The sequence below is a fragment of the Anolis sagrei genome, chromosome 4 (assembly GCF_037176765.1).
Source record: "Anolis sagrei isolate rAnoSag1 chromosome 4, rAnoSag1.mat, whole genome shotgun sequence".
Taxonomy (NCBI): domain Eukaryota; kingdom Metazoa; phylum Chordata; class Lepidosauria; order Squamata; family Dactyloidae; genus Anolis; species Anolis sagrei.
The window spans coordinates 47236592-47254853 of NC_090024.1; the positions used below are offsets into that span (position 1 = coordinate 47236592).

Genomic DNA, 18262 nt, shown 5'->3' on the forward strand with positions numbered 1-18262 from the left:
TATAAAATGTTTTGATAATCTACCCAGGATAAGGGAAATCCAAAACATATGGCACTGGACTTAGTTTCTATTATCAGATACAAAGCTCATTAGAGAAAATTGTTTAACTAAGTCTTGTATTTTTATGGCTTGCAAATGCGAAAAGGACTTCATCACATGTCCTAACTAAATACTGAGAACTTTGATGGTTCTTTGGAAGTTGGCTATTTTGTCTGACAAAATGCGGAAAGGTAAAGGCTCCTAGCAAGATCATAAAGGTTTCATTGGGTCTCAAAGAGCAGAGAAAAAGGAAAGAGCACAGTAGAAACTGATACTGCCTCTAGCATTGCTCAGCTGGGGAATTGCAATTCACATTACAAGAAGCAAAACATCATTCTAAATTCACTGCTAACTCCTTCAAAGGCACACTGTTAAGACTACTTTCAAATTGACAGTTTCATCCAAGGTTTTACACATGGAACACTTAATGAAGAAAAGACTCCATCAATCAATTCGGGGGAGTATTTCAAGCGGAGAGAAAGACCATCCCCTCCCAGTTCCCCTGCACTCAGCCAACGTCCACTGTAAAAGCCTGCCCATTGTCTGCTAACTTCTTAGAAACAATAAGGGAGGGATGATTCTTAAAACCTGGGCCTTATCTACATTAGCAACAAACAATATTTTTAAAAAATAAAATGACTCATCTAAAATGGAAGACAGACTGTTTTCATAACACCTGACTACTTACAGTGTCACATGACATATCATTTACAAGCATTTCAGATGATGGCCCAACTTGTGCAGCTTGGGTAAAATCAGTGGATTCTGGAGTTTGCTGGAAACAAGTATCCCTTGGCTTTTGAGCAGTTTGGACAACTAAATCAGCTCAAATTCAGTCGGATCCAGATAGAACATCGGCTCCATCACCTTTTCCCCCATTGTCATTAGCACAGAAAAAAATGGATGAATTATACCTGTGTTGCCAACACTGCTGCTTCAAGTCAGCCGGGGACCTTCACGTGAGCTTTTGACCATTAAGGGGATTCTCCTTACATCAGAATGGGAAGTCCCCTCCTTCATGCTGGTCACAAAAGAATCCCCATTCTGATGGCAGCAGAGGCACCTGCAAAGGCCAGGAGCTCACACAGTGCTCCGTGGACAACTAGGTGTGGCAGCAATGATGATATGGAGGAGATGAAATCTGAACCACCCCAATGGAGTAGATGCACTCCCGCAACCATATAACAATGGCCCTGAACTCAGCATGAAAGTGCCAGATCCATGGCATATATCCACCAGGCTAAACTTTTTTCTTTTTTATCATGTCAGAAGCATCTTGAGAAACTGCAAGTTACTTCTGGTTTGAGAGAATTGGCCGTCTGCAGAGATGTTGCCCAGGGGATTCCCGGATGTGTTACCATCCTCTGGGAGGCTTTTCATGTCCCACCAGGCTAAACTACCCAGTACATAAGACTCCTAAGATACAAGCCTATTCTTAACAGAGTTTGAGTAGTAATCCATCTTGATTAACCAAACCAGATAACTTTGGTACCAGTTCTTGATTTCTGGAAATCAATAGCTATGGTTCACAAAACAATCCAAAATACTCATTCATGCTTAGTCAGTTACAACAAAAATGAGCACAAATGTAAATATTATTTGTTTATTCATTACCATTATTGTAAACATGGTAATAAGAAGACTAGAAATAAATTGCATGCAATCTGACCACACTGTTTACATTCTTCCATAGCAACTACAGGTATATGAACATCTGAGGAGGCCCTGCTCCCGTTCCTCCCTCCCTCACAGGTGTGATTGGCTGAGACAAGAGATAGGGCCTTCTCAGCGGTGGCCCCTCTGCTGTGGAACTCCCTCCCCAGCGATATTAGATCAGCCATCTCCCTTCTGAATGAAAGCATGGCTTTGTGACCAAGCCTTAGAGAACTTGTGCAATAGACAGACTTGGAACAAAGTGCAATGACCATTGGAATGGCCCAGATTACGCTCGTGGATTACGGGTTTAACTCTGAATGTATTGTTTTTAAATATTTTATTTTAAAAATTTTATTTTTATTTTTTTCTATTTTAATATTTATTTAAGTATACATTGTGTTTTAGGGCATTGAATTGTTGCCTGTATGTAAAGCCACCTTGAGTACCCTCCGGGGTGAGAAAGGTGGGAAAGAAATGTCGTAAATAAATAAATAAATAAATAAATAAACTTACTTGCCAGTTTGTGCCTCTGATGAAATGAACTTTAGTCTACCCAGTAAATCCCATAATATATTGTTAGACTTTGAAATACTGCATGGTGCATTTTTCATCGAAGGAAGAGTTCTACAGTGGATCTTTGATTTTAAAAAAATACTCTCATGTCTTATAAAGTTTATAGATTAAACATGAATACAACATTAGTATTCCTGTCCAAGCCTTTAATCTAAAATGTATCAAGGAATAAGAATAGATATTCTAAATCTTGAACTTTAACAACACAAAACCCCAGTCACATATCTGATGGTACTGGTTATAAGTTAGATGGCTGCACAAGAACACCGATATCTTCCAGTTATAGTCTTACAAAAAAATATGTTGTTTGCATGTCCTTTCAAACACTATTTTGGATATTGCCTCAAGCAACCAGTGAAGAGAAGACCTATTTATAAATAAGCCAAAGAGATAAAAGGAATGAATGAGAACAGATGCAATTATTATTATTGGGGAGGGGATAATCTGTTATCTCAGACATCTCCCAGTTGAGTTCTTCAGCAGTATGAATGCTATTAACATTGCTAAACTTCATGCAACATTATCTCTCAATCTCAATTTAATGAAACTGCTCATGAATAAGCAATTGATGAACTGGGCCACAGTCTCATGACGTTTGGAAAACATCTCCCCGTTGCTCCAGGATGTGTTAATTTGCGTTTTCAGCATAAATTCTTATGTATCAAAAACAATTTTAGAGGGTCGGGTAAATATATAAACATCAGGAGGGAATGCTTCTAGAACATGGCCATATAGCCTGAAAAACCAACAACAACCAGTGATTCCAGCCATGAAAGCCTTTGACAATACAATTGTTACATTTTTAGAAACATTCAAAGGACTTAATAACACTTGTCGGGTACTAAAATTTATTTTATTTTTATTTTTTTGCTACAGAGTGGAAAGAAACTTGTATGGCTAACACTACAATCTACTTTTGTTCTGGGAGTAAGTCTCAGTTCAATGGTGCTTTCTTCAAAGTTGACGTTTATAGGATTCTGCTATAAATTCCATTAAAATAAAGGGGACTTTTGTTAGCTACAGCTAAGCTATATGTAACATAATGTGTCATGATTGCAACTATCTTTATTGGGACTAGGAAAATTACATGGTCTTCTCACAAGATCCATTGCTGGAGGCATTTTCTTTAAAAATTCTTAGGTTAATTTTAGATACCCAAGAACCAAAATACAAACACAGTCAGTTCTCCTTATACTGACTTAAAATTCTCTTTATATTTCTTTGAAATTTAATCATTTATATTTCAGGCTGTGGGAAGTGGATGACACTGATATCCTTAAAATAGTCACACTTTTTAAAATCTTTGTCAACTTTTCTAATATATAAAACAGGACTTCCTCAATGATGTGAATTATTCAATGGCAAAATTATTTTATAAACACACATGAAGTAATATTTATTTTATGAGAGGGAACATACAAGAAACATTATTTTCTTCAATTTCCATGTTATAAAATAAAAGTAAGATTGGATTATCACAAAAAAAAAAACAAGGAGGAAAACCTAATTCCTGACTTAAGGATTTCATAACAAAAGTAAAGTCTCACATGGATGAATATTCATCTACATCCCAAGGATTACTCTGAATAAAGTTAGGACTTTTCTCCCTGACATCTTGTTTTTCATTTGGAGAGTGTGTATGGGTATATGTGTGTGTATATACACATAGCATAGAAGAACAGACAGGCACAAGAGTTCATGGTAACAGTGTCAAGTGTTCACTAGTATCATTTTAATTGACATATAGAAATACACAACTTTAGTCAATCTGTGCCATGTGGAATTTTCACTTCATATTTAAACCAGGATGGAGAGGTAAAGAACACAGACTGAGCTCTCCATTCAAGATTATTGATTTTTTTTAAAGTAAGGTAATACAGAATGGAGATGACAAACTGCACCTTGAAATTGCTTCATGATTCTCTGTGATACTTACTGTCAGTGAGTAACAGGAAAGTTATAATTGCCAAATGAGGGAGCAGATTCCATAGGACAAAACCATGGCTGTTTAAATAGAATGATAATTCTATATTGTTGTAGCACAATGGGTTCATGGTCACAATAGATATTAGATACAAACATTGGGGTTTTTTTTATCCTGAATGGTTTAAATGACCATTTACTGGCAGTGGTAGAGGGTCATTGTAACACTTTGCTGACATGACTCTTGACTGGCCAGTTCAAACTTTAATGTAAAAGTTTGACTACTTTTTAAATATATAATGTCTACATCAAAAGAAATAGCACTTTATTGTGCTTTGGATAGACCTCAGCTGGAAGACTGGTGCCCATTGCTGAATACTGCAAGCTATGTTCACCTCCATTTGATATGTATATAATATTTTCCCCTAACATAGGACACGAGGTAGCTTTCTTTCAAGAATAAAAGAGGTTTAATTAACATATTATCAGCTTCTGAAGATCATCAAGGAAATTGGTCCCTTTTCTGTGAACTTGCATATGTTAAACACATTTTATTGAAAAACTATTGTGGGAGAAAAATTTCAGCCCTGTACTGAGCAGATGTGGAAAAAAGTAAATAATCTCCAGCTACTGTATGTATCAAATTGTAAACCAGAACCAGAAGAAATTGTGTTAGATATTGCTGTATTCGTATATACTATACTTTAAGAAATAATCACCACCAAGTTTGAAAATCTTTTCCTCCATCAAAGTCTCAAAAGGAATATAGTTCAATTTTAGTGCCAATAGGTTTTCATTATTGTGGAAACTATTTCATATCTCAGTGGAATTTCACAGTGCATTTTAACAAACTTCCATGATGTCTTTTTCCCTATAAAATGTTTGGGACAATTCTAGTGGTAATTATATTCCTTCAGAAGGGGTAAAGTTAAAGAGCTGCTATGCTTTCTACTTATTCATGGTTCCACTGACACCTTTTGAAATTTCTCCCACTTTGTCAAGACTATAGCAGAATTGCTGAAAACAGGGTTTTAAAAAAACCAGACTCAGTGGCCTTAGATTTTTGATCAGAACTCTGGTGTTGTGGGAGGAAACTGACCTCTTAAGAGAGAATATTGATATATAGATATGGAACCTGCTTTGCATCCACAGGAATTACATTTTTAATTATACAGGCAAAGAAAATGCTGGGAGAATAAAATGAGGCAACGTATTGCCCCACAGTAATTGTGTCTCAATTGTTTTACTATTCTTTTTTGTTCATGTCAAGAGCAACGTGAGAAACTGCAAGTCGCTTCTGGTGTGAGAGACTTGGCCATCTGCAAGGATGTTGCCCAGGGGACACTCAGATGTTTTACCATCATGTCCCACATGAGAAGCTGGTGCTGACAGGCAGGAGCTCACTCTGCTCCCCAGATTTGAACTGCTGACCTTTCAGTCTGCAGTCCTGCCGACACAAAGTTTAATCCATTGCACCACCGAGGGGTCCTGTTTTACTATTCTGATTGTATGTTTCAATCAGAATGTCAAGACCAAAAGAAAACTACAGGCCTCTGATAAATCAAATCCTCAAGTGTCATTTCTTCCATCCTTGGTAACGCAAATACCAAAAGTTCTTCAACTACATGAAAGGTTGGCAAAGCACAGGGATATCTATGAGCTTAAGACCAGGAAAATCTATTACACCTGAAACATAGAATTGTTAGTGGACAAACTAAAACGAAACCAATCAAACACGTTACAACTTGCTCTGTGCCAGTGATAGCAACAAATAATTCATTCTTCTACAACACCATTGTGTGTGCACAGTATCATCCAGCAGAATTGTCTGAAATGGTCAGGAGCTTTTTATGTTCTGCACACAAAATCATTTTGTATGGAAGCCCGCTGTGAAGAGTCTGCATGATATTTTGGATAAATTTGGATTTGCTTGGATATGATCCAATTTGGATGATCTGGCTGATATAGCTCTAGTGGATGCAATCTTGGATCCTGCTTGTCCCAGGTTAATGGGTACCTTTCACTTTGTGGACAAGATCCTTGGGTAGATGAGAGCTACATGTGCTCTCATCTCTCCAAGGATCTTGTCCACTTGTTAAGCTTGGCGAAATAAAGCAGCCAGAAGGGGTTGGCTAATTGGAGTAAAGGCATCCCTCAGTTAACAAAGCCTCTGTCAAGAAATTCCTTTTTACGAAATGTTTTTATGCATACTGGTTCTGTTTCCTCTTTGTCTTTTTATCTATCTGAATTGAGTTTTTAGCAGCATCAGGGAGGGTAGTAAAGGAGGGCTGGAGAAACACATTTTTAGTGTTTTTAGTGTTTCACAATGTTTCTGTAGCACACCACACAATAAAGCTTGAGCTGTTGAAGAGCAGGATTCTACTTCAGCTAATCCTGCCATAGCTGTGTGTGCCTGCCAACAGACAAGGTAAACAGGACCTGGCTCAAGAATCCAAGTATACATGAACAGCAAAACAGAAAGAGGGAAAGCTTGCCTCACCCGCTAGTGCCAGCATCTTAAAGAAAGATACATCTATAAAGTGGAAGTAATAAGAAAACAGGAGGCTTGTGAAATAAAAAGTAATTTTGGATGCATTTTGGAAGAAGCTTTCAAGTAGTCTCTAGAATGTTCAAAATGTTTTGGTTTACTATACAATGTTTACCTAACCCAGATACTTAGTTTATATGTTCATGTTGTTATTGTTAATTTGAATTTCGTAAAAATTGAAACATTCTGAACTGTAGCTGTTTTTAGTGGCATAGAAACCTATATCTATTCTTTCCAGATGCATTTTCTCAAGAATTTCTGTCTTTACTATCAAAGTTCCTGCTAATGAAGGAACACATTTACTTTTCTAATGAAAGTATATCTGTATTGACTGCCTCCCTGCAATAAGGAATAGTCACATCCTGCTTACAAGAAGCTGTGATGTGGCCCCCAGTTTAAAACATGCTCCCTGAGCCCCATCAGTTTGATTCAGACAAGAAACTCATGATTAGTCAAACAGCAGATCAGGGAACAGGGATTAAGCCCAGCCTGGATGGGGTGAATTTCCCATTGAAATCTCATGTTTTCAGCTTCAGCATGCTTCTGGCTGGCTAAATGTGTTTTGTACAGCTAAAACTTGTGCATCAGCTGTGCATTTTCCTTGAAAAACCAGATTTGAATATTTGAGAAATCACATATCCCTATATTAGCTTGCTCAGGCTCTAAGATCTGAAAGACAAAATAGAGTCTCCTAGTTTTGCCCCCTGGACGCCAATTCCGTGTTTTCATCAGCAGATAAAGTGTGCTGGTTGTTCAGCAACCCAAATGTCTACTTCTCAATAAAAGTCTAGTGTCACTTCTTGACAGTATAATCCCTGATTTATGAACGACAGCTGAAAGGCAGGAAGCAGCAATAGGATGTGTACCTCTGTAATAGGAAAGACCCAGCATCTGGCAATCCAATCACCACAGGCCCATGCTCTCCTTGTGCTCTGACAAAGAAGAAACACAGGAGATTCCTCCTGAAATTCTATTGAGCTGTGATTTAGAGAAAGTTCAAAAGAGCTGAAACCGTCTCCTGATGTTTTAACTTAACATATTCCAACCTATGGCCGAATGAGAGAAGAGGCTAGGTTTCTGCATATGAGTGCAAAATCTTTTCTCATTTGTATTGACATGTTTTAAAAGATCATGTGTTAATTGATAGAGAACAAGGCTAAATATGTACTCATGTTTAGCCTGTAGACTCCTCAATGATATAGCATTGGATACTTTGGAACTGATGTGCAGACTAGATAGGATTGTGTGCAGCAATCTGTGTGTTCTGTCCTTAAGTGTAGGGCCACAATCCAGCTGCATTATCTAGGATAAGAATTTTAACCAATAGGAAATACTGAGGCATTATGCAACTGTATATGAGAAACCAAGTTATCTCACTGTGGTGGTTTCAAAATACCATACTTCTTCTTATGCAATGTGTTGATGCTTTACACCTCTTTGGTGCCACATTACTGAAGCACCACAACAAGATGGTTCTTCACTGCTGATCTATCTGATTGCAGGCTGTCATATTCCCCACTTCATACAGCCATTTAGCTTCTAACTACTTTGAAAGTACAACTTGACCTCCAAATTCCACTGTTTGCTTCTAGAAATGAATCACCACTTCCACCTCTACAGATCTAGTCCACATAGATTCAGAAACCCTTTCCCTCTTCTATTCCATCTTAACACACCTCATTCTTTTCTTGCCCAGTGTCCTACATATTAACCAACTCTTTCCCCAACATTTCTGTCTCCCTGGCAACAGCTACCTAGACCTGTTTGTGATACCCTGACCCCTCATTTATTAGCACTGTCATTCATTTCATTATTTACTTCTCACTTTGCTTTGCAAACTGGCTTTGCAAAGTAACTTACAGCATTTCTTAACATAACACACACCCAAAATAGAGTAAGATGACAGCTTATGGAAACATCTCACCTCAAAGTACTAAAAATAAAACAGATCTGGAAACAAGATGAATTTCTTCTATTGCTCCAAAGAGGCTTGTGCTGTGTTTTCTTCTCCATATGACAGGGAAAATGAAAATAAGAATTTCTCTCTACCTAATCAGTGTTTGTCACAGAACCTGGACTGGAGAGAAAGATAGACGTGATTACAAAATAACAGCTGGCTAGAAAGACAACCCACGTCCCAGGAAAGGTCTTCTTAGCTTACTCCCATATTAATATTCTTGAGCTTTCAAAACCAGAAAATCCAACATCCTTTTCCATTTGCTTCTTCTTGGATATTTAGTTTATGCACAATTCTCTTTAACCTCTTAAATAATTCCTAGTTTGATTTTTTTTTTCCACTGACTTCTTTTTTGCCTATTCTTTACTCTTGGTTGGGCTTCCAAACGTAGAACTATCCTATGCAGCAGTTTTCTCCTTTTAACTGTTAATGGGACTTGTTACACAATACCCACAAGTTCTGATCATGCCTTCCAATCCACAACAGAATTTACAAAGAAGAAGTTTGAAATAAGTTTGAAATGCAAAAGATATCAATTATTTCATTTATTTTTTATTTAAAGTGATAGACATGATTTTAAAATAAAAGATAACATATTGCACCACCACTACAAGCGATACATTACACATGTTGCCACTACCAACAGTTCAGTTATGCATCAGTTTCCTTCACCTACTTCTGCAACACGTAGTACAACCAACGTAGTACAGCATTCCACGTGATGACAAGCTATGCTATGGAAAGGGAGAACAAGGTTTATATTGACATTACAGAAAATACTAATCTTTATGAGAAGTGAAAGGAAGCAGATGTAGTTGTAGTTTCGGGTGGCAGCTGCGAGTTTAATGTGACATTCAATTTGGCTTTTATGCTTCTGCACCAATCAGACATAATTCTGAGAAAAAAATGAAACAGACTGACATATAATTTCTAAAAATGCTGTTATTTTCTAGTCAAGCTGGGGCTAATTTTTAATATGTTTAGCTCATATTCATCACATCACTGGAGTTAGCAAGGATGGTGATTGTGTTATAATTCAATACACAAGTTTTTAAAATCATTAAGAAAAAATGGTGTTGGCAGGGAAGAGAACAAATTTCTAGTAATGACAGCAAAGTCTGGTGCCACTTGGTAAACTGTGTTTTATGCACATTTGATTCCTGATGGAAATTTAGGTTACCAACCATCACATCACCATCACATCACCTCAAGCCATGGCTGATACCAAATGAGAGACTTCCTCCTGGGCACACAGAAGACTGGGCAACTTGGAAGGTGCTGAACAGACTGTGCTCTGGCACCACGAAATGCAGAGCCAACCTTAAGAAATGGGGCCACAAAGTGGAGTCCACGACATGCAAGTGTGGAAAAGAGCAAACCACAGACCACTTACTCCAATGCAGCCTGAGCCCTGCCATATGCACAAGGCAGGACCTTCTTACAGAAACACCAGGGGCACTCCCAGTGACCAGCTACTGATCAAAGAAAATTTAGTACAATGCCAAGTTTTTAAACTCTGTGTTTTTAAAAATACATTATAACTGTACCCTTGGTTCACTTCTGATATGATAAATAAATAAATACCACTGATTATAATCCCCCAAAAGAAAAGCAAAACCCACTATCATTACTTGAGTATCTAAATATATATTAATTTTAATTTAAATGTTTATTTTAATTGTATGTTTGTTTTAAGGCACTGAATAATTGCCTATATGTAAGCCACTTTGAGTTCCCTTTGGGGTTGAGAAAGGCAGGGTATAAATAGGGTAAATAGAATAGATCAGAACAGAACAGCATTGGCTTTTCGGCTGAAATCTACTACAAGGATTAGTTTCAAACTCAACAAATACTACCACCTTATTTTTAAAAATGCAACATGTGCCACCAAAATTGGCAGTAGCTAAAATACGATGGTGTTTTACAATGTACTCCTACTGTGAATATTATTAATCTCAGTGTTAGCACTGGGTTTTAAGGTTATTTCATCATTTCATAGCCCCATTATAAAATACAGCATGCTTAGGTATTATTTTATATGCAGTCTAGTATCTATTATGGTGGCTATTCAGATTCAATACTATTTCTAACTTTTATTGTTGTGAGGAGATCCAGCAGAATAGCAAATATTTCTGCAATAACCTTCAAAGTTAAGTTAATTCTAGATTTTTAAAATGTCCAGCTATTTTTATTTTATTCTCCTTCTTATACCAGTGGAAGGAATAAGTTTGGAAAATAGGAGTATTACCGTAACAGATAGATCTTTACCTGAGTTAAAAACCAGTGTGAAAGGAAAATTTTCATAATCAACTGAAACTTTAGTGATTCCACAGAAGACTATCATATTTGCATTTTTTATGTTCCAGTTATTATTGTGGCTTATGAGCATGATATGAGAAGAACTCATGTAGAAAAACAAAATAATAGATTAAACCCCAAAGGATCTTGCTTGGGTTTATGGGAGAAGTAGTCAGGTCCTCCACCCCTTCAAATTCACTGGGGTTAAGGACACAAGACCTCCACAAAAGTGGTAAAAATGAGAGGACATAATTTTTATTATATACTCTCTAAACAATTATAAAGAATTGTCCTACAGGATCTGGCTATTCTTAGAGAGACCACATTAATCAGATTCATAAATAATAAAATCCACAAAAGTTCAAACCAGAAATGTGGAGAGCCAACAGATGTTCTAAAACATCTGGAGGACAGCAGTCTGGTGACCCTGTCAATTAACTATAGCTAACAACATCTCCTGCTGTCTAAGTAATTGTTTCCCATTCTGTCTGCTCAAGATATAACTTCAAAGCCCCAAGTTCAAGAAGCAGCACCTGGAAGAGCTACTTCTGGTCTGCATTGTAAAAAAAAAAAAAAACATTGTCCATATGCTAATACACTATAAAGTCCAAATGGTCTTCTGTAGCAATCCCATCCGGTTCATGGGCCTCAGGTGTGATCCTTAAACACAACTACTCTATTCGGCACTTTGCTAACTGTTGTAAACATTAATTATTTTTTCAAATATTATGTAATTTGTCAAAATTACAAAAAAAATGAAGAAAACAGCTTGAATAATTAGATGGAGACTGAAAGAATGTAGAAGACTCTGCAAGCAACAACTACCTTATAATAAGTTCTGAAACACTGGTCTAGATATAGCAAGAGACTCCAACACAAGTATTTTATATTGTTATAATATTGGCAAACCCACATGATTTCAAAGAATTTCACAGCTAGAGGCAGACCTCAGTGATATAGAAATGATGAACTCCCATCACTTTAGTAGTCACTCTGTAGTAATCCCATGGAATTTAATAAAATATCCTTAAGTCTGTTCTAAAGCCATGTTTTTGTAAATGTGGACCTTCTATGCCTCCTAAGTGTAATGGGTTCATAGAAATGAATTCCCACTCCCTTTCTCCCCCCCCCCCCCCAAAAAAAAAAAGATTGGCTGATGACTAAAAGCAGGATGGGAGGTCCACCAAAAAGCATGGGAGGTCCACTTCCAGATGTTTGTTCTCTGAGGTAGTGAAAATCTGCTGCTGATTTTCCTCCAACCACAGCAGGGGTTCAAAAGGAGAGTATGAACAGAGAAAGGCTTTGGATCTATAGCAGGATATAACTCTTTGGCCATTTCCTTCTTGCATGCAAAATTGTTTTCAAAAGTTTTCTTGTTGATTTTTGATTTCTTGTTGATTTTTGATTGTTTGCACTTTTGTAATGGGATGGGTTTGCACAAGAACACAAAGATTTCTTGTGCACAAAAATGTACTCAAAACCCAAGATTTCTGCACAAATAAGTATTTCATAAAAACGTTTCAAATCATGAAAATGCTTATGGTGGCCAACTATTTTCACAATTGGTTCTCTCTATATGCTAAGACACTCTCTCTTGTCAAGGAGCACATCTACACTGAACCTTTTGGGGAGGGGGGGCAATCCAGCATGCTGGATCAACATTGAAAAGAGTGCCCACAAGGAATCCCCAGCTGTTGCAGAGGCAGGAGGAAGTCCCCACAACCCAATGGTGCTGAATGCATTTCAGTGCTCCTGGGCAGGCACTTTAACTATCCTCCTCCGCCCCCATGCCAGGGCAGTTCCAGCCATGACACTGGACCTACTCATTCCCCATCATTTGCTTTGACATCAGTCAGAATAATGAGATACCTAGAAATGGGGAAGGAGAAGAAGAGGAAATCCCCTTCCTTTCCAGCGTTCCCATTGCCTCAGCTGATGTCAGTACAAGTGATGGGGAACAGGTAGGCCCCATATCACAGCAGAAGACCACTGCAACACAGTGTTGGACACAGTGACCTTCTTCAAGCCTCCACTAGTTATTTGTTATGTAGATAATCCAGACTGCTTACTGCATTGTATATGTGTATATTTGTATGCAGTTTTCCTTTATGTTGTGGGAGGGCTGCATACCATGTGATCAGAACAGGGACTGTTCAGGACTCAGACTCCATTTTAGAAACAGTATGCTTTCAGACACCATTAGAAGCAGACTCCATTGGACTTTCAGGCTCTATTAGACACTCGGAACAGAGAGATGCTTTAGCTGGTACTGTTGATTATGAGAAATATGTCCTGTGTTACCTACACAGAGAAAACAGTTCAAATCCTATCTGTAACTGGACTGAGATGCAATATACCTGTATGCTGAATACATGAAGTTTGAGAGTAAACCAACTGTTACTTTTAAAGAGGTTGACCTGCTTCTTGTCTCTTGAGAGCATGATTTAAACCAACATATTTTAAAGGAGGGTAAATTTTTGGGGGGCAACTAAAAGAACACTTCTGAAACTCTGCTATCTATATATCTATATATGTTTTTGTGCGTTGGCATATCTTTGTCCCTAACAGTTCAAAGAGATATCGACAAATATCAGTTTAACAGCTGAAAAACATAATTACCCCATAATTTCCCTTTTCTCAGGGAAATTCCTGCAATTCCCAAATGGTGGTGAATGCCATTTTCCAAAAAGATTATGGAGATTTCCATTTCTCAAAAGGTTATGGCATCATTTTTCCAAAAGGTTATGATTTCTAAAAAGGTCATGCCTTTCCAAAGATCATAATTCTCCAAAACATAGGAGGCAGGAAGGAAAGGGGACTGCCATTACATTCACCTAGTACATAAATCAGAAAAGCCACCTTATGCTTTCCTTATTCCTTGCATTCAGAATGATTAGTTGCATGCAACTATAAATTTCTAAAATGCTAAATTACTTAAACACAAACTATGATACATGTTTTAATATGCAGAATTAATTATTGTTAGGCAAAAGGAACTGACAGTGAAATCTTATGGAAGAATAGTTCTTGAAATTTGTCTCACCCCACTAAAAAAAATTAAGCTTATCCATTTAGTATGGCAAGAGTGGGGACCATGTAGCCTTCCAGATATTGTTAGATAGCAACCTACAGCACACCAAGGCAGCATAGCCAATGGTGAAGAGTGGTGGGAGTGGCAATTGAATGACATCTGGAATGCCACCCCTATATTTTTCAGCATGGAATGTGTATTAGATACATACACACAGACACACATACACACCTGGGAAGGACTCAACACATGAATTTTGAACACCAACATGCTCACTTCCAACCCCCTTCCAGATTTACAGTTTATGATTTCATAACAGAATTATCGAATACAAACAACTAGTTCAACACAGGCTCCCAAAATACACTGCTTTTGTTTGTGGATATTGAATATAAACCTTACTCCCCTTGCCAAAATAATGCAGACAGCCAAACCACTAAAAGAACAAAGGTCTTCTAGCATAATACTTGTAGAACACAACCTTGCGAAGAGTTATTATTCCAGCAGTGGAATTGTTACACTGGTTTCTGTAGACAACATAAAGCTCCCTAACCAAAAATGTGCAAAACTGTTCAATGTGTATGTTTTGTTTTAATTATAAGCATACATATTATTCAGGACCTAGCCTAAATTGGACTGTATATAGCACTGCAGCCTTAGCCATGCAGTCACAATAGTCATACACTCAACACATCCTCCTTGCTCACTCAATGAATACCCCAAATATATACTTATTTTCCTGCAGTCCTCTTTGCTGCCTGCATTTCAGAAATCAGTGACTTCAGGAAACTGATGGATAAAATTAACTAGAAAATCCTAAAATATTGCAAAAGTACAAAATCATATGAAAAAAACGCGAGTTTGGAAAGAGAAACACACACAGGGAGACTTAAGATTTTACCCTGTAGCCTTGAAGTCTTTCTTTAAAAAAGAACAGGCAGGCCTTACTTGCATTATCAGATCCTCAAGTGCTGCCTGAACGCCTTGACCTCTTATTGATCACAAAGTGGTTTTAATACTCAGTTGTCAAGGTAAGACAATAGAATGAGTGAGATGTCTATTGAGTTGTGCAAAATCTAAATACTTGGTTTAGGCAGGATGCAGAAGGAGAGGGAACCTCTGCCTCACACCAGAGATACTTCAAATTGTCTTCAGAATTCAGAATCAAGAACAAGTCAAGAACAAACAAGAGGAGTACATGGTAGCAAAACCCAGAGTCACTGCTCACAATGGAAAGACATCAACATCTCATGGTGAAAAAGAGGAGGAGGAGGAGGAGGAAGAGGAGGAAGAACAAGAAGAAGAGAAAGAAGAGTAAGAGGAGAAGGAAGAGGAAGGAAGAAGAGGACAAGGAAGAAGAGGAAAAAGAGGAGGAGGAAGAAGAGGAGGAACAAAGAAAGGAAGGAAGAAGACCACAAGAAGGAAGAGGAAGAAGAGGAAGAGAAGGAGGAGGAGGAAGAAGAGGAGGAGAAGGAAGAACAAGAGGAGGATGAGTTAGATGAGGACAAGGAGAAGGAAGAAGAGGAGGCAGAAGAGGAGGAGACGGAGGAGGAAAAAGAAGTGGAAGACCAGGATACTTTAAAGAAAAACAGGGCCTCTTAGTAACTCCCATCACTATTAGGAGCTTAGTAACTCCCATCACTATTGGCATTGCTTTGTATTCGAACAGGATCAGCTTGCTTTCCTAGTGAGTGCCTTTTTAAGGACACCTAGGGGTGTCAATGCTCATCTCTGGTGTAGACCTTGACAATGCCAAACTGGCATCCAATGAGCCATGCCAGCTGCTTTAAGAGGGATTTCTCTCCCCATTAAGAGAAGGCTCTCCTAAGCAACTTGGATCAAGAATGAGAGATAAGCAGCCCTTGAGGAGGCTGCAAAGAGAAAGAGTGGGAAAAGAAAGGGTCCACGTGAATCACCTTGATTTGGGATCTTGCACAATGGGTCGAAAGTGACCCCAAGGGAGGACTAATGAGGGGGGGGGGGGGTGGAAGGGCTCTGACAGATGCCTCCCACCTGGCAAATCAGCTCTTCCCTTTGGGGAAACTGGTGATGCCTACAATAAGTGAGAAGGGGGTTTCCCTCTGGCACCAAGGATTGAGTTGTAGGAGCGGAACCCCTCGAACCCCCCTCCCACCCCCATCCCTTGGCCCTCAAGCTGTGAAGGGGCGGCTCTCCACCCCAGCCGGGGAGGAACAATTGGGGGCAGAGCTCCTTCTCCTGCTGGAAGGGCGCGCCAGGTGGCTCAGTCTCTGCTCAGCCCTAGAGACCTCTGAGAAGGGGCGGACTCTGGCTCGCGAGGAGAAGGAAGCAAGGCACAAGGGGGAGCTCCACAATCCGGCGTGGAGGAGGAGGAGGACAGGGAGCCGAACGCGGAGGGAAGGAAGCAAGGAAGGCAGGGAGCAAAGGCGCCGCCACTCACCAGCTGCAGCGTGCAGAGGAAGACCAGCGTGCAGCGCCCGGTGCAGCAGCCCATCGTGGGAGGGGGGGGGGGTCTTCTTTCCCCCCTTTTCCTTGCCTTCCCTGCCCGCTCCTTCCTCCTCCTGCCGGGGAAGCAGCCCCTCTCTCACCGCATCCGCCTCGTGCGCCGGCCAAATCCCTTTGTTAGAGGCGAAGAGGAGGAGGAGGAGGGAGGCGACCCCCTCCGCCTCAGCCGCGGGAAAGAGAGCAACCCGAGGCCAGCTTTCCGCGGATGCTTGCGCCCTTTGCCGGGCGGGGCGGCGGAGAGGAGAGGAAAGGAGGAGAGAGGAGAGCGTGCCCTCTCGGCTGGCTGGCTGGCTGGCTGCCTGGTGCCGCCTTGCCTCGGGTGGGCGTGGGGCTCCGCCGCGCAATGAATGAGACTTGTGAATGGTGGCGGAGGAAAGGGGAGGGGGCGAGAGGGGGACTCGGAATTGTCAATGGCTGAAGGCGGGGGCGAGCGGCGGGCAGGTGCCTTCACCCTCGGAGGAGGAAGCGGCGGGGGAGGGGGGGCAGCAGAGGCGGCAGAGCCCCTTCCTCTAATTGGAGGGACCCGGCGAGCCCACGAGTGTCTGCCTGGGGGTCCCTGCGAGGGCGGAGCCCAAGGGGAGGGGCGCCTCCCGTTTTCAAAGCCCATTGGCTCCGCCCCGCGAGAGGCGAGACCTCCTCACAACCGCCCCCCCCCCCCACCCTCTAATACTTCCCCACAGGAGAGAGCAGGGAAGTCTCCTCTTGGGTTGAAAGTGGTCCGAAAGGAGATTCCAGCCGGCTCCGGGGCTTCAAAGAACTTCGCTTGCTTTGGAAGGCGAGGAAGCCACGCAAAGGCGCGCCAAGTTCAAACCTCGAGGACTTTGCCTTTTGGTTGGGTGCGGAAACACCTTTTGTGCCTTGTCCTTTCTCCTCGTTTCCTACGCCGAAGGCTTCTTACCTTCTTGCAGCCAGAAGAATCATCAAGTCCTAAAGAAGAGCGTTGAAATTCCGCGGACTGTTGAATCAGATGCATCTAGTGAGTTTTCAGTTTTTAGTTTCAGTTTAGGTGATCCCTCGTAGCTGGAGGATGATTGTCTTCCAGATTTGGTGTCTTGGTGGTGGATCCATAGGTGGCTATTCTTGATCCATTTGGAAAATAAAGCAGAGAATTTTTGAGGACCGGGACATCCGTAGGGATACCAAGGAGCTTGTTTATAAAGCTATTGTCCTCCCAACCCTGCTCTACGCCTGTGAGACGTGGACTGTCTACAGAGGTCACATGCAACTCCATCAGTGCTGCCTCCAGAAAATCCTGCAGATCTCTTGGGAAGACAAATGTCAGCGTGCTTGAAGAAGCAAAGACCGCCAGCATTGAAGCTATGGTCCTCCGCCATCAACTCCACTGGACCGGCCACGTTGTCCAGATGCACGACCACCGTCTCCCAAAGCAGTTGCTCTACTCCGAACTCAAGAATGGAAAACAGAATGTTGGTGGACAGGAAAAGAGATTTAAAGATGGGCTCAAAGCTAACCTTAAAATTTCTGGCACAGACACTGAGAACTGGGAAGCTCTGGCCCTTGAGCGCTCCAGCTGGAGGTTAGCTGTGACCAGCAGTGCTGCAGAATTTGAAGAGGCACAAATGGAGGGTGAAAGAGAGAAAGGTGCCGGGAGGAAGGCGCATCAAGCCAACCCTGACCGAGACCGTCTTCCACCTGGAAACCAATGCCTTCACTGCGGAAGAAGATGCAGATCAAGAATAGGCCTCCACAGCCACCTACGGATCCACAAGAATACAAAAACCGGATTTAATGT

General features: G+C 40.5%; 1 protein-coding gene across 3 annotated transcripts in view; it reads right to left on the bottom strand.

The window, feature by feature from the left end:
* The window catches only part of NKAIN3 (sodium/potassium transporting ATPase interacting 3), a 238934-nt gene extending 221868 nt beyond the window's left edge, over positions 1-17066 (bottom strand). Inside the window, exon 1 of one of the 3 annotated variants that reach the window (XM_060775383.2) lies at positions 16445-17066. In XM_060775383.2, coding sequence (XP_060631366.1) covers positions 16445-16498 — 54 coding nt within the window. In that variant the 5' untranslated portion in view covers positions 16499-17066. The remainder of the gene's footprint in view (positions 1-16444) is intronic. The other 2 variants (XM_060775385.2, XM_060775386.2) reach the window with 2 other exon arrangements.
* Between the last annotated feature and the right edge of the window lie 1196 nt (positions 17067-18262).